Raw genomic sequence first — 25,896 nt, 5'->3', positions numbered from 1 at the left:
ATATATATATATATATCCAAAACAAGCCCAAAGTTACAGTAACTGTTATGAGTTTCATCCACAAATACAGAACTCTGTCTCAGATGGTGCAGTTTCTTATCTGGTGATTGGGAGAGTCTGATTTGAACCGGGCAGTGACAGCCTGTTGGCCCAACACCTGGCATTCTTCCCCTGATGATTAGAAATGCTTCTTTTGGATACAAGCTTTTTAAATGGTTTGGCTGTTTTCTGCTCATCTCTGTTCTGTGAATGTCTGTCAATAAACTGGTCTGCCCTTAGCCATTTTGATTATGACAGATCAGTTGCTTTCAGGGAGCGAGGAGGAAGGAAAGCAGATACCACTGTAAACTGGGGAGCAGCTGCTCTGTTGATGGAAGGGGCCATGATGGCCCCTGTATTTCTCAGATATAAAACCTGTGGGCCAGGTACATAAATCTCAAGATTAATTGATCAAAATGTCTCCTGTAAAGATAATTTTTTTTCTCCTGTCCTTCACGAGACTGGGCGCAGAGTTAGATCCCAGGGTGAGAAAAGAGAGGGTATGGGTGCCAGGAGGGGGCGGAGCTTCGGCTTGGTACCTTTCCTTGGGTTGTTTTCCTTCCCCTGCTGCTAACATTTCCTGTCCATGGGAACTGGAGTCTTGAGTAAGGACTTGAACAGGAATAGTGCTCTGCACTTTAAATTCGGGAAATGACCAGTTTCCTGTGCCAGAGAAAAAGCTGTGCTTGAAAATATTATCTATATTGTGTTTCCTGCTTGGCCCTTTCTTTCATTGTGTTGTGCTATTTAAGTTATCTGCTATCAATGTAAATTCCTGACCAGCACAATATGAAATATTATATCAAAGGCACAATAGTCTACTGACATCTCAGTGTAAATATTTGTATAATATTAAAAATAAAGCAATTTAGACAATGCCTTATTGAGGAAAAATTCATAAAGACATTCATGTTAGCATATGAGTTGCTTTTAGAAATTCATTTCTGGGACTGGAGAGGCTGGAGAGAGGGCTCAGTAGTTAACAGTGTTTGCTGCCTTTTGCAGAGGACCTGGGTTTCATTCCCAGCGTTGTGCCAGCTGCCTCACAGATGTTTTTAATTACAGCATCAGGATCTCTGATGTTCCCACAGACACCTGTATACAAATGGCACACACACACACACACACACACACACACACACACGAGACAAAGAGAGACACACAACATACCATACAGATAGACACATACCACACACACACACATACACACACACACACACATGCACACAAAAGACAGAGACACAACGTACCATACAGATCGACACATACCACACACACACACACACACACACACACACACATACACAGGAGACAGAGAGAGACACACAACATACCATACAGATAGACACACACACACTCTTTCTGTGTATGGATATTTTCTCTCATGTGTGTCTGTGTACCACATGCATGCTCAGTGCCTGCAGATTCCAGAGGAAAGTGTCACATTCCCTTGGAATTTTTAACACACTTTCATGAATAATATCACCAGAAAAAATGATGGGCCATTTGAAACATCTTTTCGTCCTTTTCTCCTATCTTTGTGAGTCTCATCTTGATCAGATCTGAGTCAAAGACTGGCTCTGGCCCTACTTCACATAGATTTTTATTACACCTTGTATGATAAAAGTCTTGTAAGCTTTGAGGTAATCAGACAGAAAACTGCTAGATCTGTAACTTGATTTGAATGAATTCTTTCTGCTTTCTAGTCCCTCTCCTGAATTGTGGTTGTTGTGTGTACTGTATGTATGTTTGTGTGTTAGCATGTGTATGGCATGTGGAGGCCAGAGGTAGGTAGATGCTGGGTGTCACCCTCAACCCCTCTCTGCTTTGCTTTAGAGACAGGGTCTCTCACTGACACTTGCTGATTGCATAAACTGGCTGGCCAGTGAGCTTCAGGGAGCTGACCCTGTCTGCTTTCCCGGTGCTGGGGTTATAGACTTGAGCCACTGACTCTGGCGTTTCTGTGGGTGCCAGGGACCTGAACTTGGGTCTCATGCTTACACAGCAAGTGCTTTACTGCCTGACTGATCTCTGCAGCTCCTACCTTCTATTTTTGGTAAGTTTATACATTTCTGGAATATTCAGAAAGTAAATACATGTGTAGAAAAATTGACAAATACACGCAATATCTGGGTTTCAGGTCAGGGTAGGCTGACATCTTTAACACAAGGACCCAACATTTGAAGATAATAGCATTTAAAAATACAGTGACTCCAATGTATCTGGCTCCAATTCTTGCCTCCAAAGTCACATTCTTTGGAAACCCTACTTTGAATTTTGAATTTGAGTCAAGTCTTGGGCTAGCAATGTGCAGGATAGTACTATCTCTTCATTATGGGCAAGGACAAGGAGACATGCTTCCATGGGCCACATGGTCATGAGAGGAAACATCTGACAATCCACAGTTGACTGTTGCTGACCTGCACAGCCCTTTAGATTCAGTTCATTCTATCCAGTTTTGACTTACGATATTTTCAGTGTATAGTAGATTCGTTAATGTATCATTTCACCCAACAGGTAGCGTGTGTAAACAGTAGAATTTCGCTTACAAGGTCCAGATTATCCTGTTTGTCTTATTACTACGGGGTTCTCCAGGAGCTGGCAGAATCGCTGTTAATAGAGCCGAAGAGAGGAAAAGGCAGCAGTCTTGCTTTTAGCTCTGTTCTCTCTACTGTTGGTCATGATGTTAGTTACTCTTCTGGTTGTGTGGACAGCCCACTTGCCAGAACCAAATGGGAGGAAGGAAGTTTTTCTGTAGCACAGTTTCAGGGTACGAAAGGCCTGGCAGTGTTCCTGGCAGTGAGAATCGGCCACATCCTTGCCTGTGAGAGTGTGAGGTGGTTTGCTCATACTATGGTGGCTGACCATGAAATTGAGCACTCTGTATAGACTGGGCCTTAATGACCCTCCAGCCTGGCTCCTGTCTGCCAGCTCAGCTCCGAATCTCAAGTCAGCACTGCCAGTTGAAGATCAAGTGTTCCGACACATTTCACACCCAGACCATAGGAGTAATAATTACAAGCGATGGGAGTGGTTACCAATGGCGGTTAGTGACAGTGGCAATGGTGGCAGCAGCAGAAACATTTAGCTGATACTTATTGGACCTTCACTGTGCTACACAAAGTATCAGCTAGAATTGTTTCCATGCAGTCCAGTCCATCATTCCGGGAAATGAGCGATTTGTCGTTAGCTTGGTTAGTAGATGAGGGAACTGATACTTGAAATCTCTGGCCTCTCATAAGAGCTTACAGAGCTCAACTCCACCCCCATTAGCGTTCTGTGGTGGTACCTGATTTGAGTGGGTATTTTTGGGGCTGCCGGAGGAGATAACCTGGAGGGTAAATTTTGAAAGGCTTCTAAACAGTCCACTACAACATCACACCTTTTCTAATCTTCCTTGATTTCCTTAATTGACCTCTTCCTAGAATTGCCTTGTATATCTATCTGCTCTTGAAAGACAGTCCCTACAAACAATACAAGGAAAGCAGGATCTTCAAGAAGCAGATGCTTCTTGGGATAAATATGTTAAGAAGAGTGTATTGATAAAAACCACCCATTGAAACTGCTAGGTGAAAATAAAGAAAATGACATTTTTCAGTGTATGTGTTCACAGGTGCCTGAGCTGTTGTTAGTTTCTCATCTAAGAGTTAGTACCTCAACATTAGACTCTGGAGAAACCAAGAGTTAAGTAACATACCTCACAATGCGTTCAGTTTTACTCCTGTTTCATAGTCTCCCTTTTATTTTCTCCTGAAAGTAGTATTGGATTTAAACACTTTAAAGTCAGATGGCCTTCTCAACCTCACCACTCTTGAATGATCAGCACTAAATGTTTGTGAGAGTCAAGAGTACTTTGGCAAAACCCTAACCTTGTCACTGGAAACTGCAGTGGCTATGGAGACTAATTTGCATAAATGAGCAAAACAGACTTCAGCTTAAACAATTGCTGTGGACTAGACAGCAGCCAACACTCAGCTGCAGTGAAAAGCAAAATAGAGAAGACCCATGCTTGTGACAAAACACAGTGAGTATGTGGGTCCCTTAGGTCCAGGCTGGTGGCACCCTTGAGGAAGTTCCTGATCTGCTTTTCTTGGAGTTTGACATTGGAAACTTCCTCTATTACTTTTTACCGTTACATTTTGTATTGTTTTGAGACAGGGTGTGTCTCCTAACTTGGAGCTCACTGATTCCATAGGGCTTGCTGGCTGTTGGGTCCTCTTGCCTCTACCTTTCCAGTGCTAGGATCATAGGTACATGCTACTACCCCCCAGCTTTTTGTGTGAATGCTGGGGGATCTGAACTCGGGTCTTCATGCTTGTGTGGTAGGCACCTCCCCAACTGAGTCACCTCCCCAGCCTCAAGCAAATGTTTTAATTGTATTGTCCTATGTTCAAAGCCAACCCTGTCAGTGTTCTTCCCCCTGCAATAGAACAATTAGCATAAACAAACTTCTACTGACTGAGTTAAGGCATGGATTTGTAGGGATCAGAATTTCAGAAAGAAAGCTTGAACAGTGGAAAATGACAGGTACAAAAGAGAGAGGGGAAAAAAAAAAAGACTTTCATTTTGCTTTTAATACTTGAATGCAAAGCTGTAAGTCTCCTGGTAACATTCTTGTTAGTGTTCTTTTCTGTTCACCTTCGGTATTGCCGAACATCTCCAAAGTCCTGTGTTTGGTGCATAGTGTTTCAGTCACAAGTGATGAAGACTTCCAAGAAAATACTTCTTGTTTGTATACAGGTTTTCACTTACAGGAATCAAGTAGAGAACAGTCAATCGTTTTAATTATATCCATCAACTTTTTTTTTTTTTTCTTTTCATTATGATCTGTGTATGGTTGTTTTGACCACATGTATGTCTGTGTACCATGTGTGTTCATGGTGCCCTTGGAGGCCAGAAGAGGGTGTTGGATCCCTGGAAGGGGCATTATAGACAGTTATGAGTCAACATCATCTCAAAGAGCAGCCAATTGCTAGGCCATCTGTACAGCACCTTAATTATGTTCAAATCTCAAGAGTATGATTACAATTATTTGCCATTCTAAGACAATCATGAGGTTAGAATTAATAGATTAATAGTTACTCTGAAAAAGGAATAATAGATCTTGTAATGGGAAGTTGCACACATGGAGAAAGTCTGTTAATGCTGTTGTCCTGCCCATGCAGAAACAGAAATGGCTTTCACTGGGGCAGTGGGCACTCCTATTGTTTTGATTTCGCCGTGATTTAGGCTTTCATCTGAGTAATCCAGGTGTTTTATATTCTCTTTGAATGACTTTTAGATTGATAAATGCCCTTGAGAATGAGCCTTAAATGGTACTGAAGTACTCAACGTGGTTTAGTATTTCTAAGATTTTGTAGTTTTGTCTCGATGGAATGTTGCCATGGTAGCTGAGGGACAAATGATCATCTCTTTCAAAGATGAAAAGATGCAGCTTATATTCATTAGATTGGTGCAGTTCAGAGGGTAAAGACATACAACCAGTGTTTTTTTATCCTTATGGCTCAAGGCATTAGGAAAAAAAAAACACATCACTAAACACCTTAGACTGGAAAACACATCTCCCCACAACACAAGGATTACTCAGCTCCAAATGTCACCAGGATTGAGAAACCCTTCCACCCACAGATGGACAAGAAGATTGTCATAGCCTGCAGTCCACATTGCTTTTCTGTGTTTAGGAAGACAAAACACACTAGGGAAATTTATAGGTCACAGTCTGTGTTCTTCCAGTAGACTGTCATCTACTGAAGAACAGATTGTCTCTTTGTTCCACAAGCTCGTTGAGTATTTTATTTTTTATGTTTTTGAGACAAGCTCTTACTACATTGCTCTGGCTGTACTGAAACTCACTGTGTACACCAGGCTGGCCTTGAACTCACAGAGATCCACCTGTTTTTGTTTCCCAAGAGCTGGGATTAAAACTTGTGCCACTATACCCACCCTAATTGAATACTTACATGCTGAGCATTGCTATAGATGTTGGGCAAACATCAGTGAAGCAGTCAAGGCAACTTCATCTTTTGGACCTCCCATTATGATGTGGGTTATAGAGAGTACACAAACTTCACTGGAGCTCTGAGGAGTGGCGGGCTCCATAGGTAGGGTGTGGTGGATTCCATAGCTAGGATGTGGTAGGCTCCATAGGTAGGGTGTGGTGAAAGACTCAGAAAAAATAAGGAGGCAACCAATAGTGAACTCAATTATATCATCTCCTGGTGTCTTTGTGTACACAATATGGGTAAGCACACCTGTACACACACACACATTAGTGCACCCCCCCAACACACAGTTTACTTACTGGAGGTGTCTCTCACCATGTGATGCATGAAGAGGGTGAAATATTTAAGACTTTACAGATAGTCTACTGGTGTCTTACCCTTAGACTGTCAAGCTCTGGTTATCCATCCCAAGGTGCAATGGAGCAGCCTTGTGGAGTGGGGCAAGGTGTGTGGGTTGTACTTGCGCGGAAAGCAGATCCTTCAGAGATTTTTTTAGCCCAATAGGTTTAGTCTGAGCTACATTTTAAAATAGTCATTTTGTCAGCTGCATGGTTGGATTTTAGGGAGCCAAGAATAAAGGCTAGGACCCAATAATGGGCCTGTAATTCTTGATTAGTACTATTATGGTAAGATAATTGTAACAGTATTTAGAGCTGATCATTTCCTTTGTTTTTGTTTTTTTTTCTTTTTTGTATGTTTTTTTTGTTTGTTTTCTTTCTTTCTTTCTTTCTTTTTTTTTTTTTTTTTTTTTTTTGTTATTTTATTACCTTGTTGTATTCCAAGTGCTTGGCAGTAAAATTAAATTGAGGCAATGTGTGTGCCTTTTTCTTTGGGGTTTTAAATAGCGGGGCCTGGTGTATCCCATCCTGTCTTATGTGTGGAGTCGGTGCCAGACTAGGGAAGATGCATACAGGAGGGAGGAAGGCAAGTGAGGTCCATTAGTACAAGGATGCTCGGGATGTAATAAGAGTAAGGTCACCTTTAATGAAATAATAGTGTTTTGTACTATCAATCTGTAGTAATGAGTCTTGGTCATTGGTCAATGGACAGTCCTTGGGATTATTGCAAGGTGTCCCATGGTTTTTCAGATATTTTATGACTTTCAAAAGTTATTAAAGTTTTTCACTTAGTGTAGTTATTTTCTATTTTTCTTTTCTTCCCCTGTAGTGCTGGGCATAGAATTCAGGGCCTGTGAGATACCAGACAAGTGCTCTGCTGCTCAGGTACACCCCAGCTCCCTTACCTCCTCATCTAGAAGTACTGTCTTCTTTTTATTGTAGATTGCCTCCTCCCACTAGTGTAGACGCAGATACTTTTGTTAACTGGGCTTATTTATTTCACGTGCCTAGAATCTGGGGCTTTGTGAAAACTTTTCAGGAGATATAAGAGGCTCAAACTATTTTCACAGTAATGGTAAACTGCTTCGCTTTTACTGTATTGTCATGTGTGCTGATGATACGAGAGCCATACTCTATAAACTCACTCATGCTGTAGTTAGATTCACAGCTGCGGCCACAAATGGTTATTTATGTCATCTACTCACAGGTGTCAAGAGGAAGATGACAGTGGCGTTGAAGAATGTTCTTTCCTTTAGACTTCTTTTTTTTTGGGGGGGGAGAATATTTATTTTATTTCCTATGTATGAATGTTTTGCCTGCATGTATGTCTTTATACTAATATGTGCCTTGTTCTCCTGGAAGCCAGAAGAGGGCATTGGAGCCCCTAGAAATGGGACTATAGATGGTTTTGAGCCACCATGTGGTTATTGGGAATCAAATCTGGGTCCTCTGCAAGAGCAACAAATGCTACACACTGCTAGATCATCTCTCTAACCTCTGAAGAATACTCTTGATAAAACATTGAAAAATTTCTTCATATATGCAAGGATTTTTTTGGGTGCCTGACCCACTGCTGTGTTTGTCTCCAGGAAAAGAACTTCTGGTGCATTGCAGTTGCTGGGAAACATGATATTTACTTGAAATAGTGACTTCAGGACAAACTATGCTTTCTGTTTTTAGAGTATTTGTGTATTTGGCAGACATTTGCTCAATAAAAGGAAAACAGCTGATAATATTTGTTGACAGCGATGGAAGTCATACTTTCAAGTGAGCATTGAGTTTTAGGAAATGTGTGTCCTATCTCTGTGAGGTTGGCAGCTTCCTAAGACTTGAAGAATTTTCTGATGAACTAGATACTGATATTCACATGTGATTTTCTTCAACATTATGTCAGATGTTATGGACCTGCAGTTATAGATATCTGTGAGTTGCCCTGACTGGGTCCTGGGATCTGAATATCCATCCTCTCAACTGCTGGACCATCATTTCTGGAGCTCCAAGTACTACACTTCTCACAGCAATTATTTTGGGAAAAATGATTATATTTTTAAAACAAAAATGTTATATATACTAATATATAATGGGTTTGTTATTAGTTATTTAAAAATAAATGATTCTACTAAATAAATGTTACACGGTTCTGATTTAATTTATCATATCTTAGATATTGATAAGTGCATACAAAAGAAAGACCCTTTAGGATTCACCATAGTTTTCATAAGTATGAAGAAGTCTTGAGACTAAATAACTGCCAGGAACAGTGACTGGCACCAGCTTTTTCTGAGCAATTCATTTTTCGAGTATCTTTTAGACTGTAGATATTAATATATGAAAATATATGTAAAGGAAGCCACATCCATTCAAGAGTTTGGGAATCAGTAAGTGTTCAGGAAAGGGAGCCTAGTGAGGACAGGAGATATTCATAGAACCTATGTTCATGAAATCCATGGCCAGGTGAGCATGCCTGTTCTGAAATTCCCAAATTGGAAATGGAGCAAAGTCAAAAGTTTTCTAACATTAACATGACACAGTAGTGGAAAATCTCATAATTTACTTCATGCACAAAATTGTTAAAAACGTACAAGGTTATCTTCAGGCTATGCATGCAGTTGAACAAACCAATTTCATGTTTGGATATGTCACCCATGTATCACCCATACGAATACATATAATATTTGTAATAAATACAAATATTTTTTTAAAAATCTGGGAAAGCTCCCCTGTGTGAAGAACTTCCACTTCCAAGCCAGCACTTCATATGAGATGACCTGATTGTGTAAAGCTGGAAGGATGATTGGCGGCAGTAGGTTTTTAATCCACCTCCCAAATTGTCTTTTGTATTTGGCAAAACTCTAGAACTTTTCTGTTGACTGTCTCCATTCCCCTACCTCCTCTCTGCCCACCCCACTGGGCAGGCTCACCAGGACCAACTGTTTCTGCTCAGTCTTGCTTGGTTGCTTGATGCTCTAGAGCCGTTGGCCCCCTCTCTGTCTTTCTCCTGTCCTGTTGTTTGTGACTGTTCTCCACAGCTTCTCTCTCCTCTTATTGGAATTCTTATCTCTTTTTTTTTTTTCCTGCCACACCCTGAATGTTGGAGAGGACTGGATTCTGTCCTTTTGCCATCTTCTGAGAACTTTATTTACTGACTGAAGCTAGAGGTCTCTCTCTCCACCCTCTTCTAAGTTACATCTTCATGCTAGTCTCACAGAGTGCTGATCTCACGTGAGAGAGTGCAGGAGACTCCTTCAACCGTGGTGCCTCTCCAGAACCTCAAATGGAATGCCACCTTCTTGTTGTGGGTCTCTATCTTGCTGTCCAGTAGCTATTTCAAACTCCACATGGCCCCAACAAGCAGATTCTCCCACCCTCAAATTCCCCTTTTCCTCTTTACCCCATTCCCTTAAAATGCCATCACTGTTAGCCAGATGTTCAAGGCAAACTCAGATAGGCTTGTCTCATTTAGCAAGATTTCGTTAATGCTCTCAGGAAAACAAGACAAATGTTATTGATACCCCAAAGAATTGCGATGTGATAATTTTTCAAGTTTAAAAGGCAAAAGGAAAACATCTATCCTTAATGTCTATTTGCATAGAATGATTTTCACATCTATTTGCATAGAATGATTACATTTTTCCCTGCAACAGTACAAACCCTCTTGAAATTTGATCTTTTCATTTTTGTATGCAAATTCATCCCTCATTCTTCATAGATGCATATTCAAGCTGATCCGATGATGCTGATATTATTTCAGTATGTGTAATATTGATGGGAGTACCAAGATTAATTCAAGGTTAATACTTACATGATTCTGTGAAATTCAGGTTAATGTCAAGTGGCTAGAATTTAGTGTAAAATCAAAAAAAAAAAAAAATGGTGGGACCATTGAGAAAGAAAGAGAGAGAGAGAGATCTATGTAATTGATGGAAATAATAGGAATGGCAAAACTGAGCTGAAGGAGATGCATTAGAGCCTTGAAAGGTTCAAATACAAACACTCGTCAAGAATGAAGCTTTGTGGGCTTGCCTTGTTATTTGGGAGGTTGAGCAAACAGAGAAGAGATTCTTTTATCTTTCTCTTCTATTTAAAGACTTTCTTCCTTCTCTTGGTTACAAATCTGCATTTTAGTGTTATTAAACTTCAGTTAGCATTTGACAGTTAACATAAGCTTTTAATCCAACATACAGTCAGAGGAAAGCAACATGGGAAAAGATGAAGAGGAAATTTACTCACAGCAGGGGAAGATAGCCCATATTACTGGTGTCTCAGAACATGTCATGTGGAGGCATTGTTAAGGGGGTGTTTCCTGTGAACATGTGAACATATACAGACACACATGTGAGCTGTAAGGTCCGGTCCTTGGAGAAGCATTGGAAGCTTCACCTTCTGTAAATGTGGCTTGTAGACAGTTTATGAAACCTAGATTGTGACTGTCATGGGAGAGTCATCTCCTGGCAGGGTACCTGAGACTCCCGAGTGGCTGGGTGAGGCTGATAATGTAGGTCATTTTTTGATGTTGAGTCTGCAGAAAAGGTGAAATAAGTGAATCTGTTTCCCCAGTGCAATTCTCTTGTTGGTTTCTCCAACTCTGTTACCCGCAGCTGTTGGAAAGACCAACAAACCAACATCGATCAGAAAGTGGGCTCTGGACCTGCTTTATCGGAGTCACCTAGGAGTCTTGCTCCAAGCGAAACCAAACCAAGCTCTTTTGCAGGATGTCAGGAAGAGTTAGGAGTCTTTCCAAATCTAAAACATCAGGATGCATGTGAACCATGAGCATTGAAAGCTGTTTTCTGGGGCTTATTTTCAAATATATTTGTGCCATGGCCGAAAGGACTTGATTCCAGTGACATTGTGGACTTGGGTGAATGAATGAATGCATAGAATAGTGAGTGAATCCCCCCTCGTGTCTTTGTGACAGGCTTGCTGATGTTTCCTTGGTGCTAGAAGGTTTAAATACAGTTGTTAAACTCCAAGGAAACCAAAGATGTAGTCTGTTTAAAATGATTCTCAAAACATGTATTTATGTTTATCCTCAGGAAGGAGGCTTAACATTTTTTTAAAATACCAGAGTTCTCAGGATTGTGCATTCCCAGGAAGCCTTCTAAAGTCTGCTTTTCCTGTGTATAAAACAAGGAACTTGGGGGAATGACTCTTTGGTCAGACATGGCAGGGAGGACTAGGGTCTTTTCCTATGTAGTTCAAACACATGACCCATGGCATCATGGGGATGGAGAAGATGCCCATGTTGGAGAACTAGGACATGTACAGGATTAGTTTGTATTCTCCCTTCCAACTCTTATTTTGATTCCATTTTACTGCTTCCAGGATGTCATTTAGGGGTTGAAGAATGTGCCTGGTCCTGTTTATGAAGAAAGTTTATAATTGCAGCGGTGAAGTTTAAGGTTTGCTTGCACGAGACATTACCTGTTTACTGTGTAGTAAATGTGAAATGTAAACTAGGCCAGTCAGACATTCGTGTTGTCATAAAGCTAAATGGAAAAAGCGGAGGATCACGATGGGATGAGTATTTGGAAAGTATTCAAGAAAAACAAATCTGAGATTAAAAATTATACAAAGTAATCCTAATTAAAATGGGTACTCAAAACTCCGAGGTCCGCATGACACCTCCCTATGGCTAACTCTTTATAGCTTTATAAAATGGCTCAGAAACTATATCATTTTTAATAAGGTTCTACCCAATACTTTTGTACTTGTTTTATATAATTCAATGTGTGTAGGAGAGGCCAGGCTATTATCTTGCTTTGGCTCATAGTTAGGGGATCTGAGGTTGGAACAGGATGAAGCAGGAATAGAGTGCTGAATCTAATAGTGGGTATAATCTGGGGGCTTTCTTGTCTGATTCTGTTTTTAAAGCAAAAGTGATAATGTGCTCATAGCCAAACAGTCAAAAAGGAATTAGTGGCCAGAATCTCCTTAGGCCTCTAGGAAGAAGGAGCTACTATTGGCAGTTTTGGAGTATTGTGAACATTTTTTTTCACTGATATATTATCTAGATGTATACTTGTATGTATATGTTCATGGGTATGTGTGTGGGCATATGTATTTGGATATCAAGTATTCCACTTTGTGGATTATTTTTATCAGACAGCTTTTCATGAGCATCTATCATGTATACATGTAAATGTGTACATATATACACATATACATGGGTATAGTTTTTTGTACATTCATGTGGACTCTGCTTTTGCCATCAAATTCTGCACTATGAATGTACCACAGTGTATTTTGCAATTTCTTTATGGGTGCACCTTTAGGTTCTTTTTATAACCAATGAGTCTCTTTGTCAGAATATATTCCTAGGACAGATTGCTACAAATAGAATTATTTAGTTAAAGGAAAGCCCATTCAAGTCTGACGTATGCTCTCAAGTTGGCTTCAGTACTCTTGTCCCAATTATTATTTTTGTCAGCCATGACTTAAGGGTGATAATTTGGAGATGATATTATGAATAATCTCGTGGTCATTATCATATTTTGTTAATGCCTGAAATGTATAAATATAACATGTCAAATGTATGATTATAATTGTAATTTTTATTTTTAAATGCCACAGCCAGAGACACTCACCCTGAACTTCTGTGTGCCCTGGGAAGTTGCATACCTTCACCTGGTTGGTAGTGGTAGAGTTCTCAAGACAGGCAAAAAAAGCAGTGATTTACTTTTTCTAACTTCTTTTGGTGCTGGAGAATTAATTGGTCTAGGTCTCCTAATATATCATCTGCAGTTGAGTCCTTGAAATGATCTTGTGTGGCTACTGAGTAATTTATGGATAATGTCTTGAGGATATAAACTAAGTTTGCTAGGTGGGTATTCCTTTTCTTTGTAAACTTTTGACTTTAAGGCTCACTATATGTCAAGCATTCTTCTGTATTTAGTCTTTAGTGAAAGCTTAACTGTCGTTAAGAAGTTCCTGGTAAATAGTCTTAACAACACCCCCCATCCCTCCCTCTCTTTCCCTGATGATGGGCATCAAACCCAGGGCCTTGTGCCTGCTGGGCAATTGTTTTACTTCTGGGCAACTCCCTTAGCTTGTGTCACAGTCTTGAAAGACTTAGGTATACCATAGGGCAATGGAGAACTGACAAACCCTGAAATCTATTTTTTGGCTTCTTATTCAGTATGAGTATGGTGACATAGCATTGCATGTCATAGAAGTGGGTGGCATAGAATTGTGTGACATAGAAGTGGGTGGCATAGAATTGCCTGCCATAGAAGTGGGTGGTGAAGGATTGTTCCTGAAAGTAGCAGTTACTAGCAGGTGTGTCTGAGTGTGCTGATGGACCTATCTCTTTTCTCCCACCCCTGTCCGTCTATCTGTCCTTCTGTCTGTCTATCCATCCATCCATCCTTTCATCTGTTAGTCCATCCATCCATCCATCCATCCATCCCTTCTCCCTTCCATCCATCCATCTATCCACCCAATGACCCGCCCGTCCATCCATTCGTCTGTCCATCATCCCTTTATCCCATCCATCCATCCATCCATCCATCTCATAGTACTAAGAGTCACTATAGAATTTCAGGCCCTACCTTTTCAGTTGAAATGCCATATTTGCATCATATTTTGATCTTTCTGAACTTTGTAACACTTAAACTTTAGGAAGCACCCAACTCCGAGGACCAGGTGGAGGAATTTAATTCATACAGACTTGATTATTTTTTTGTCTCTGTCTAAGTATAATAGTGAAAGTTTTGGGTAGGAGCAACAGTATACAAAAGTCTCATACATTACTGCAAGACTATTCAGTTACTAGAATTTAAAAAGTTCAGTTTTCTTTGTTCATTTGAGACAAGGTCTCACCACATAGCCTTGCCTGGCCTATAAGTCCTTATAGAGGTCAGGCTAATCTTGACCTTTAGGCAGTCATCCTCCTGCCTCCCAAGCACTAGGGTTGGTGGTTAGTGGTGTGCATTGCCGTGCCCGCTGGTAAGCTTTGGTCTTTTGTACCGCTCTGTGTCTCATTCTGATCAGTGCCCAGTCAGTTTATAACGCTGGCTCTGCTCTCATAACATCTTCTCTTGTTTCACACAGGCCTTCTTGCATCGAATGAACCAGTGTGCAGCCGCAAAGGTTGACAAAAATGTGACGGAGGAAACGGTGAAGGTGAGCAGGCAGCTTTAGCCCCTCAGCCAAGCTCAGGTACCCTGAAGGTGATAGGGACATTGAGTGTTCCCTTCAGGGCCCCTTAGTTTATCATCCGCCCCACTTTGAGTTCCTGTAGCGGTGACCGGTGTTGATAATTTGGAAGAGGGAAGAGAGTCTGGGGAGAGAAACAGCTTACATGTTGTAGAGAATTCTTGTGTTTAACAAGATTGTGTAACCATTTGAAAAGTTGAAAAATAAGCTTCAGAAGTTCAACTCAAGACTTCATTGTCTCTGAGAAGAAGGCTGGGCGAGGTAACACACGGTTTCCAGAGTGATTCAAGAAGGCATGATCTGCGAAAGTGGGAGTTCCAGTCTCTGATCTCTCATGAGCAAAATTTGGATCATCAGTGTCATACAGAAAAGTGTAATATCACAAACAAAAAATAAATCCATAAGCATTTCCCTACCTTGTAAAATGTAGGGAAGGGGTCCTGGGACGTGGCTTAGTGGTAGCATATTCTGGGATGGTTACAGCAGGCATGATGGGAACTGAGAAACGCCACCTAGGGGGCAGAGGGTGCATAGAGATTATGCTGTTACTTTATTAATGAAAAAAAGTCAAGGGTTTTTAGATTCTTCCCTCTCTGTTCCCTTATGGGTTGCATATGTCACCTACAGACTTTTCTACCACTGGAAACTTTAGTTAGCAAGCTTTGGGTCACAAAGAAAAGCAACCTGTGATCCAAATGGACTTGGACACTTTCACTCACAGGCACCCGAGGTGGATGAAAACATCTGTGCCAGTGTTTCTAGGAGGGCAACGTGTTGCTAGGTCTTCATCTAACGCAGCCACGTGGGTGCAGCCGTGACTTGCATTTGGCTTCTACATGCATGGATCTGCCAGGAGGAAGGCGGGCCCGTTCCGGGTACCTTTCATGGTGTCAAGGAGTTCCCCCAAAGCCTGTCAGCACATCCCCCACACGTTTACTTACAGGCATTCATGGAAGAGGGTGGGGCTGGCGGGCCGGGATCTGCCTCCCCCCACCCCCTCCACCCCCCCCCCCCCAGGCCTTTTTCCTAAGTTTCTGCACGGAGCCTCCATCCCAGAGTTCTGTGGGAATAGGAAACACCAGATGAAACTGGCTTCTGCTTGCCGGGTGGGAGGCCGAGGTGATGTAGAGTGGCTGTCTGCTGAGGGTGCTGTGTTCTCGTGGGCCTCTTCATTGAATTTTTCAAATTTGCTTCACAGTTGCCCTTACAGTTTTTGCTTCTGTGCTTTTCTTCCAGATGTTGTTCTCCAATATTGAGGAGATCCTCGCTGTCCATAAGGAGTTCCTGAAAGTTGTGGAAGAGTGCTTACACCCCGAACCCAATGCCCAGCAGGAAGTGGGAACCTGCTTCCTTCACTTTGTAGGATGATTTTTTTCTTCCCCCGTTTACTTTCTGACTCGTTCTCTCTTGATTAGTACATCTTGGCAGAGGAGTGTGTGTGAATTCAGCATGAGAAGTGAAGCTGGACACCAGAAGTTTGGGGTCTTTTAAGGCCAGTGAAATCTTGCCCTAGGAGCCAGGAAAAGGGAGGGAGTCTCTCATCATCCATTTCACCCAAAGAATAAGCAGCCTTTTCTTTTTCCTGACAAGCTAGTTCTTCGCATCCTCTGTAGCTTTGAATTCTAATGAATATTCAGCCTGTTTCATAATGAATGGATTTTTATGTTTCACTCAAACATAGAACATTTTTCTTTTGAGGCAGGAAATTCTCACTCTTATAATGGCGCTGCAAGCCCTTTATTTATTGGCCAGACCGTTCCCTTGTTAATTGGCTTGTGACAACCCTGGAGATGAACAGCCCGTTGCTTCCCACTCCAGGGTGGCTTCTCAGAGTTTGGAGTGCTGTCGGGAAGAATGAGGGATAAGGGCTCAGTGGCCTGGAACACCCACCCTTTGCCTTGCCTTGCCACCAGCCTCATGTATGCATACAGGACACCCGGGATTGTGTCATTGCTTTGCAAAGTAAGAAGCCACCTAACTAGTGAACATTGTTTTTAGGGATTAAAGGACATCCATACTACAAGTAAAAAAACAAAACAGAAACAAACAAACAAACAAAAAAAACCCACAGCTTTTTATTGATTTTTCAATCCCTTTCCATTGATGCTGATTTTCAGAATGCCTCTGTGAATGAAGTAGCTACTCAATGATTCCGCCACTTACACAGCTAGGCGGGAATGAAGCTTGGCATATGTTTCCACTTAGTCATTTATCCTGCAGTTTTTTGATCTATACGTGACAAACAGGTTCTTTTGTAATCTCTATTTCATAATGACCATTCTACCACAGAGTGATACTCTTGAGGTCTGGGTGGATTAAACTGTGCATTTCTTGGTTGTGGCTGGAAGCTGTGGTGTTCATATCCGCTTCCTCAAGCCTGTTTCCTTTCACAGAAGAGTCAGACTCCCCTGCCTGATAGAGGAGCTGTTACCTCAGGCCAGGGATGCTCGTGGGAACTCTGCACCCTGACAGCCATTTCCTTAGTAACACGTTATGAATCTGCCATCCATAAATGTCACTCAGCTATTTCTGAACTTTCCTCTTCTTCTGCTCATACCATCTCTTGAGGCAAGTAATTCAACCCATGCTCTGCTGACTGTTTCTGAGTGTGTGCCTTGGAAGTTACAAAGGGCAGCCTTCTGTTCTGATAACTTGATCAATACATTATGTGTGTTTCTCACTGGGCTCCTTTGATAGCTATTAATTGTAGCCTCTTTGAGAGTAGGCTTACAGATGGTAGGGAGGCCAGAGAGCATGATAGCAAAATCCTTCCGTTTTGGAAAGATTCCCCAGTAGCCCTGAAGACCATTTGTGTTGTTTCCTGGTAGCATAAATCATTAGATCTTGACTGATCCTACCTCTGTCCATCACTGGCCCTGCCATTTCCACTGAACAGTCCTGTTTTGGAGCTCTATAGACTTGTTCCTTTCTTACAGAATAAAGGCTGTTTGAAAGTAGCCGCAATACTGTGTTTTGACCTTGCCATCTTAACCATCTCTCTGAGAAGCAATCGCTGGGATGTTGTGTCTTCAGGGCCTGCCATTAGCTTAGTTACTTGTGTGTTGTCCATGTTCCTCTTAAATGCAACTGCCAGAATTGGTTTAATATGAAATTCAGGATCTGTCTTTCATGATTCCTGTGTGATGTATCGCATGCCTCTTCCCTCTGTCTAAGATGACTTTGTCTCTCCACTTGTTACACTCTACCTAGCTCAGAAGTAAGAACTGGAAAAACAAAACAAACAAACAAACAAAAAAAAAACAAAAAAAAAAAAAAAACAAAACAAACAAAAAAAGCTGTGTCTGAATTCTTGTTTCAAAGGTTAAAAATACACTTTATTCTCTGAACTTTGCAACCATTTGGCTCACTCCTATTATTGCATTCTTGTTGGGGTAAATTTATCAAATCTTTTCTAGGCTATACTTGTGAATAAAATTTATATGCATATAATATATCTCTTGAGATTCTGTACCTTTGGGGGAGTTTATTTATGCATACCACCTGGGTTAAAATTGCAAAGTAATATATGGCGGTTCTCTTTTATTCTGTCTTTAATTCACAGAAAGACAAGTTTCGTATCTATGATGAATACTGCAGCAACCATGAAAAGGCACAGAAATTGCTTCTTGAACTGAACAAAATAAGAACAATCCGGGCGTTTCTCTTAGTAAGTGGAAATTCATCTGTAACCATGTGCTGGCATTACTTCAGGTTCCTATCTGTGTGAATGCATTTGACAGTTTGTTCCTGGTTACCTCTGAGCACATGAAGACTTGGAAGATAGTCCGTGGACAATGTGAGCACCCAGATCTGGCATGAGCTTGTGTGTGAGAAATGCTGCTAATGCCCTCTCCTGGTGGTTGACAAGAGAGTTGCCTCTGTGATCTCATTAGTCAAGCAAAGAACTTAAGTCAGAGTTCACCTTTGCCCTGCATTCCCAGCTCCCTGGGGATCTGTTTACTCCTCAGAGGACAGGAAATAGAACAGTCACAGGAAGGAAGCAAGTGTGAAAACTGGCTGCTCTCCCATACACATTTCATACTCCATTTTCATAAAACCAGCAGGCTTCAATGTTAAATCCCTTTAAGATAATAGACATAGCCAGGCACCAGTGATTTAGAGGCCATTCTGGTCTACAGAGTGTGTTCTAGGATGGCCAGGGCTGCTACACAGAGAAACCCTGTCTCTAAAACACAAACAAACAAAAGACAATATACATAAAGGCATGTTTTGGCAGCTGTGGGCTGCCATGGAAAGTGCCTGATGAATTGAGAGTAGTTGTTAGGCTGTCCCCCAAAGTCTCGGGTTAGAACACTCCATAAACTTGAACAGCCTCCTGTCTGCTGATAGCCCATTTTCCCTTCACCATTTGCTCTGGGCTACAATGCTTGCTTTCTGTGTAGAGTGATCTGTTTTAGAATTTTTTTTTTCTTTAGTATAGAGCCTTATTATGTAGTCCTGGCTAGCCTCAAATTTGAAGCACCCCCCGTCTGCCCCTTAAGTGTTGAGAGATTAGTGATAAGATAAAACCTACAGGTTTTATACAAATAGAAACAGGCCACGTACTCTATTGGGCCCACCTTCTGTTATTTTGTAGGTTTTTTAATGCCCAGCTTTATGGCATGCATTCATTTTACATTCATTATTGCTGAATTGTTTTCCATGTGTGTGTTTGCCATATTCGATTCACCTGTTTTATCAGTTACTGGTCATGGGATCTGACTCCTGTTTATAGTGTTTGTCGTAAATTATGGGCGTTATGGGGATACATGCACAGGTCTTTGCAAAATTTCCTTCTCTTGAGTAGAAACTTAGAGTGAAATTGGTGGATCATATGGTGAATTTAACTAAAAGACTGTGGGTCTGTTTTCCATGAGCCAACTCCACGAGACCGTGTGGAGCCTCTGGCTTCTCTGTGTCTTGCTAGCACTGGTTATAGCTGTGCTAGTGGGTGTGCAGTATTGGTTCAAAACTTAGCATCACTAACCATGCATCTGTCTTCATTGGTGATATATTGATTCAAGTCTTTTGTGTACTGAAATTGAAGTCTTTACATTATGGAGACTTGTGAGCATTCCTGGTTTTGGAAGCAATTTCTGTATCAAATATATTACTTTCCAGTATTGCTTCCCAGCCCTTTTTGTTTTTTTCCAGATTTTAAATGTACTGCCTTTTGAAAATTCAAGTTTTAAAATTTGATGAAATATAATCTTTAATTTTGGATATTTTCCATTATGACTATGTTGTTCTTGTCACATTTAAGAAGTCTGTACCCTCTGTGTTACACTTACTTTACCATTTTTCTTTGATGCCCATTCTGTTGGTACTGTTGGAGTTGGAGTTATATCAGTATCATTTGGGTCCAGTAGTTCTTTGCAGAGTCTTAGGGTGTTCTGTTGGCAGCATCTTGTTCCCCGATTTAAGGCAGTTCTATTTTCCTTATCACATTATCTCCATTAGAACCTTCTGCTGAATAGATGCTGAATAGAGGCAGCTTATTGTTGGTCTTCGGGGGATATCTTCCTAAGCTATGGATTATTCACATGATTGGTCTTTCTTAAGTTCTTATTACATTCCTGGTTTTGAGAGTTTTCATTATCACCTTTCCTGTGTCCCTCCTTCCCTTCCTTCTCCCCGACTTCCCTCCTCCCTCCCTCCCTCCCTCCCTCCCTCCCTCCCTCCCTCTCTTCCTCACTGACTGACTGACTTCCTTTTTGTTTTCTGTCTGTCTTTCTCATCACTGGCATTGAAGTCAAGGCTTCATTCTGGGCAAGCGTTTGTCACTAAACAACATTCCCGGCTCTCATTAACCTACGTACATCTTTAGCTCTTATTTTTTAAATATTGAAAGCTGTGACTCTTTTCACATAGATGAACTATAACGTATAATATGTGATTATCACTTGTATATAATAATGAAGTTGTGAATTATATCATTCACTTACTCATTTAAAATGGGAGTACTAGATCCAAGTATAATTATCTCTTATAGCCCTCAATTTTGTCCACTTTTACTTTACATGTTTTGGAGCTTTGTTATTAGATATTCATGATTGTTAAATTCATATTTCTTTTTATTATAAAATACTGCTTTTGTCTTAAAGGGTGTTTTTTTTTTTTTTTTTTGATAAAGTCTACTTTCCTCATAGCTATGGTAGGTCTCTTAGTGTTTGGAATTCTGTCTTTAACTCTTTTTTGTGACTACATAATCCATTTTAAATGTTCCGGTAGACAGCACACAGCCAGAACTTTCTTCCCCAGCCATGCTTTAGCGCTTTCTAGAGGGAAATGCAAAGTGCCGTCTTTTCTCCCCTTTATTGAGCACTTCCTCCCAGCTGCACCAGGGTCTGGGTTGAGCCTGCAATACTCCTGTAGTGTGGTATTCTGGAGTTTTTTACAGCGCTTTCTATTTGCTACAGACTACCATCTCAACTGGTCTTCCTTCCTGTAGAAGTGGCTCTTCACACTTCCTTGTGAAGAACAACCCCACTATTTCTTCTAAGTCATTTCCACGAGTTCCTCTTGGAACAACCCCACTATTTCTTCTAAGTCATTTCCACGAGTTCCTCTTGGAATGTCTGTCTCCATCTCTGAAGGACAGTTGTGCTGCTAGAACTCTTGATTGTGTCTTACCTTTTCATAATGGGCTCCACTGCTATGGAGCTTCCATTGTTTCTCCTGACAATGAGCCTGTTGTTTGGATTGCTTCTATTGTTTATGTATTCCTTCAGTTTCCTCTTGCCACTCTTGATACTTTGTCTTTCAGGAGTTCAATTACCGTGTAGTAGGTGAGGGTCCTAACTTTTCTTTCGATTTGTTACGTAAGCCTTTTAAAAAAAAAATAAATATTGAGGCGTTTGAGCTTGGCCCAAATGGAATATGGCTATGAGCCTACCTTCCCATGAGGATGAGGTGGAAGAGTCTTTTCAGCCTAGGAGTTGAAGACTGGTCTGGGAAACATGGTAGGGCTTCAAGCTTCCATCTTAAAATAAAGCAAAACAAAACGTAAATTGTGAATTTGTAGGTGTTATTAACGTATTTACTATATCGTTTTCCTTTTCTTTAATTACCCTTATACATACATTAAGTGAAAATAATACTGATTTTATTTTTTTGCATGTATGCATGATTGTATGTTTGTGCATAGTATGGAGTGCTTTTGGAAGTCAGAAGAGGGTGTTGGTACTCTTGGTACTGGAGATACAGATGTTTGTGAGATACTGTGCAATGTTGGGGGATTAAACTCAGGTCCTCTGGAAGAGTAGCCAGTGCCCTTAAATGCTGCCATCTCTATGGCCACCACATCCATGTTTCCTCTTGATTCCTTGTAATTATTTATTTTTCTATAATTTGTTATTTGCTGTTCTTTATATCAGGTGATTAATATTAACTCACCTATAACTCAGTGAAGTAATTTTTTTTTTCATCTCGTGTCTATTTGATTTAGCTTCGCTGTTGAGGGTTCTATTTCCGTCCTTGCCATCAGTGTCCTTTGGTTATTTAAGAGGTGCTTAAATTCTTTGAATATACTTGTAATAGCTATGTTGAAGTCTATGTTAAATTCAATATCTGGGTATACTAAAGAGTTTTAATTGACTATGACTGAGTCAAGTATTCCTATTTCTTTATGTGTCTCATAATTTTAAAATTAAAAAACAACTTGACATTTTAAATAACGTAATAGCAACTCTGGAATCTGTGCTTCCTCTCTGAGATTGGCTGCTGGTTTTTTGTTTGTGTTTGTTTTTTTCTCCCTGTTGCTGTGTTCTGTTCTTAGTAAACCTAGGACTTTTCAGTGCCCTTCAGCCCAGAGCTATGAAAAAGCTCATGTTGGAACTGGAAACTCTGAAACATTCATGAATATTGTAAGATATAAGTAATTGTGTCCATGCATTTCTCCTGGGGAGGAGAAACCCCTGTGAAGGAATATTGGCTGCCATGTCTTCAGTGATGACTCGGTGAAATGCCCATCCTCTATCTAGTTAAACATATGGATGCTGAGATTGCTGTCCCATGCAGGGAGGACTCGGTATCAGTGGTGTGTCTTTTGAAGGTTTTCCTCTCAGCTCTTAGGCCCTCCTCGAAATTCATTATATTATTATGCTAAAATAGTGACTGGGAATAGAACATTATTACACAATAGTGACAGGGAGTATGCTGACTTCCCCGTGTAGCCACTTAAAAGTCTTCTGCTTCCAGCCTGATGCATCAAATCCTCTGGCAGTCCATGTGGAAACAAAAGTCCCACAAGTCTTTCTCTGTGTAGAATTTTCTGGAAGCCCGAAGGCTGTCTGCTCAATGGGTTTTCTCTTCACTATCACTATATGGTGAGCTGAAGCTGCTTCATGCCCACCCCTGGGATTGCCAATGTGGAGAGAAACTGCTACAGCTTATTTCCTTAAGAGTGATCACATGACAACAGCTAATCACCAGGTTAGAGCATTCCAGTATGACAGAGAGGAAAATTCTCAAATGAGTTCCAGTTAATTGTGTCACTAACCGGCAGCAAAGCCCGACTTCCACATCGGAACTCAGTGTCTTGGTGCCTGATTTTCTACAACAGGATGCACTTAAAAATTAGTTTATACTTTGTTTCTTTATATGGACCTGCTCATCTGTATGTGTTCGGTGTGTGTGCATGTGCCTGTAGAGGCTGGAAGGGACTATCCCATCATTTGGAATTCAAGTTGCAGGCAGTTATTAGCTGCCCAGTAAACACATCTGGCAGCCAAACCTGGCCCCATTGCTAGGACAGCAAGTGTTCTCAACTAAGTACCAAGCCTTCTTCCCAACCCTCTCAACCATGCACCTCCTATAAACAAAACATATCCATTTTTCCTGTTTCTTTGTTTCTTCTCTCTCTGTCCCTTTCTCTATTTAAACCTTTTCCTTCATGCTCAGAAGAATACATGTGCATAATATTCCAAGTTACAGGTTCACTTTGGGCTCTGTAACCAACATGGAAGACAGGGTCTTGACTGTCCATGTGACATGGACACATGTTTTCACATAAAATTTTGATGGCACAGTCTCACAACCTTGGGTCGGAACATGTACTTATTTGTCAAATGCTTATTTTTTACCACAGAACTGCATGCTGCTTGGAGGACGGAAGAACACAGATGTCCCCCTGGAAGGGTACTTGGTGACACCAATACAAAGAATATGCAAGTACCCTCTCCTTTTGAAGGTATTTAATGTTTCAGTGTGCATTCGTGCCTTACTGTTTTGTTGATTAAAAAAATCTTTTAAACATGCCAATATTCTAAAAAGAGTACACCATAATTACTGGAAAAAATGGCTATTTTGTCATAAATTCTTGTATGGAGCTTTAGTAGAAAGGTCATTAAAGGGAGCTTTTAGTGCTCTTTGAAATACACATACTTGTTTGAGTTTCATTTAGAGTAGATGCATTAGCTTAGAAGAGACCCCATTAAATCCATTATGACTGGTTTACATAGCACTTTAGCTATAGAGAACTTTAAATAATCCCACTGTTGTTCTATTTTTGGTTTCTCCATACTTTGGTGACTTGATGCTAATGAAGTTAAGGTGCAATTACACAATTTCAAAGCTTAGTGTGCTGGTGAGTTGTTTTTTTTTTTTTTTTTTTTTTTTTTGTCAACTCAACACTAGTTCCAGCCATCTGGGAGAAGGGGATGTCTGTTGAGAAAATGCCTCCATCAGTTTGGCTTTGTGGGCAAGTCTGGGGGCCATTTTCTTGATTAACAATCGATGTGGGAGGGCTCAGCCCACTGTGGGTGGTACCACCCCTGGGAGGATGGATCTGAGTTGTATAAAAAAGCAAGCTAAGCAAGCATGGGAACATGCCAGTACACAGCGTTCCTCGCTGCCTCTGCTTCCAGATCTCTGGCTTGGACTGTAAGCTGAAACAAACCCTTTCATGGGCCATGCTGTATATCATTACAATAGAACCTTAACTACACACTTGCCTTTTAAAGGATTATTGTAAAGGTGTTGCATGGGCCGTTTGGAGCAAGAAATGGTAGAATCCAGAGTGAGAAGCACCCCTGTTACAGGCAGCAATTACCACACTAATCGCTGTATGTATGAAGGTAACCAGGGTTTTTATTATGATGATACAATACTGTACAGGGTTACAGATGAGGGAATCTATCGATCTGATGTGCCCACAGATTCATGCAAGCTGGGACATGTTTTGGACCGGCTTTGGCCATGACTAGGCAGGTCAGCTAGAAGGGATTGGAAGGTAAGCTTACCAAGGCTTTGTTTGGAGGAAGAAGCTGCAAGCTTGCTATTGTGCTGTTTATCAATGTACTTTTTGCCTATCTGTCTGCTCGTCAAAGTATTTATCACTCTTTAATTTCCTCCCTCTTAGGTTTCTATAACATATGGAGAGGCCGCTAGCACAGTTGTAAGGTCTAGTGAGGGTATGATTGGCGTGATAGTTGGTGCATGGACACACTAGTTGAAAGAGGAGAACATGTGGGAACACCTGTTTCCATGCCTGCCCATAGGCACTGATCAGACGATGGTGTCTCTGCCACCTTGATCTAGCACTACCTGTGCTTTGCCAAGAATGCCATTGGTTTGCCTCAAGAGATTGAGGTGCTTTCAATCAGTCAGTTTCAAAGCATCAGCTGGCCAGTGGGTTTCTCCCATTTCAAACGCATGCAGAACATCAAGGGACAAGGTCAGTGAAGAGAATTTCTTCACACTGTTATTACATAGGTTTTGGGTACGTAGTTAAGGTCTAGTATAATGGTGAATTAGTGCAGCAGATCATCGTACTGGGGAGTTGATGGGCAGACGCCTTCCAGGAGAAGTCAGTGAGAGCAACCATCCCCTTGGTCTTGCCCTTTCAACAACAGGTGTGCTTGTAGTGTACCAGGATTTATTTGTGCTGAGGGCAGACGCCAAGGGCCAAGTGTGAATGAAGTCATTGTTTCCTCTTGTGTTGAACACAGCCAGAGTCCCCTCTCTATTTAGGAGTCAATATAGTCTCCCTGGATCTGGTTTGGTTAGCTTGCCCAGTAACGCTTTTGAGCACCACTTTTGTTCAGCATGAATAGTAAAGGTGATTTTGGAGGGTGTGAGCCTTGTAACTGGGAATGTCCATTGGGAAATTCCATGGTTAACCTGCAGGTACAGGGTGAGGGATTTTGTTTGGTTGGTTGTTCTATTCTGTATTGTAGTTATTTTTACATATTTGGGTCTTTGAACCAAATATCTGGTTACTTCTGGTTGGAGAAGACAATTACAGTCAGGTGGCATCTATCATAGTGATGGCAATCAGAAAGGGTCTGTGGCTGTTGTCTTCAAAACATGTATTGTGGAAGAGTTTGAATGAGGTGGTCCTAATGGGGGTCCTGGCCAGT

At 41.1% G+C, this 25,896-nt stretch overlaps 1 protein-coding gene across 1 annotated transcript in view; it reads left to right on the top strand.

Moving 5' to 3' along the window:
• The window catches only part of Prex2 (phosphatidylinositol-3,4,5-trisphosphate dependent Rac exchange factor 2), a 232,248-nt gene that overhangs the window by 45,583 nt on the left and 160,769 nt on the right, over positions 1-25,896 (top strand). The window contains exons 2-5 of the mRNA XM_051197040.1: positions 14,432-14,503; positions 15,773-15,895; positions 18,099-18,203; positions 23,625-23,726. Of these exons, the coding sequence (XP_051052997.1) occupies positions 14,432-14,503; positions 15,773-15,895; positions 18,099-18,203; positions 23,625-23,726 (402 nt within the window). The remainder of the gene's footprint in view (positions 1-14,431; positions 14,504-15,772; positions 15,896-18,098; positions 18,204-23,624; positions 23,727-25,896) is intronic.

The sequence above is a fragment of the Phodopus roborovskii genome, unplaced genomic scaffold (assembly GCF_943737965.1).
Source record: "Phodopus roborovskii unplaced genomic scaffold, PHOROB, whole genome shotgun sequence".
NCBI classification, from domain to species: Eukaryota; Metazoa; Chordata; class Mammalia; order Rodentia; family Cricetidae; genus Phodopus; species Phodopus roborovskii.
This window is presented reverse-complemented; position numbering and strand designations above follow the sequence as displayed.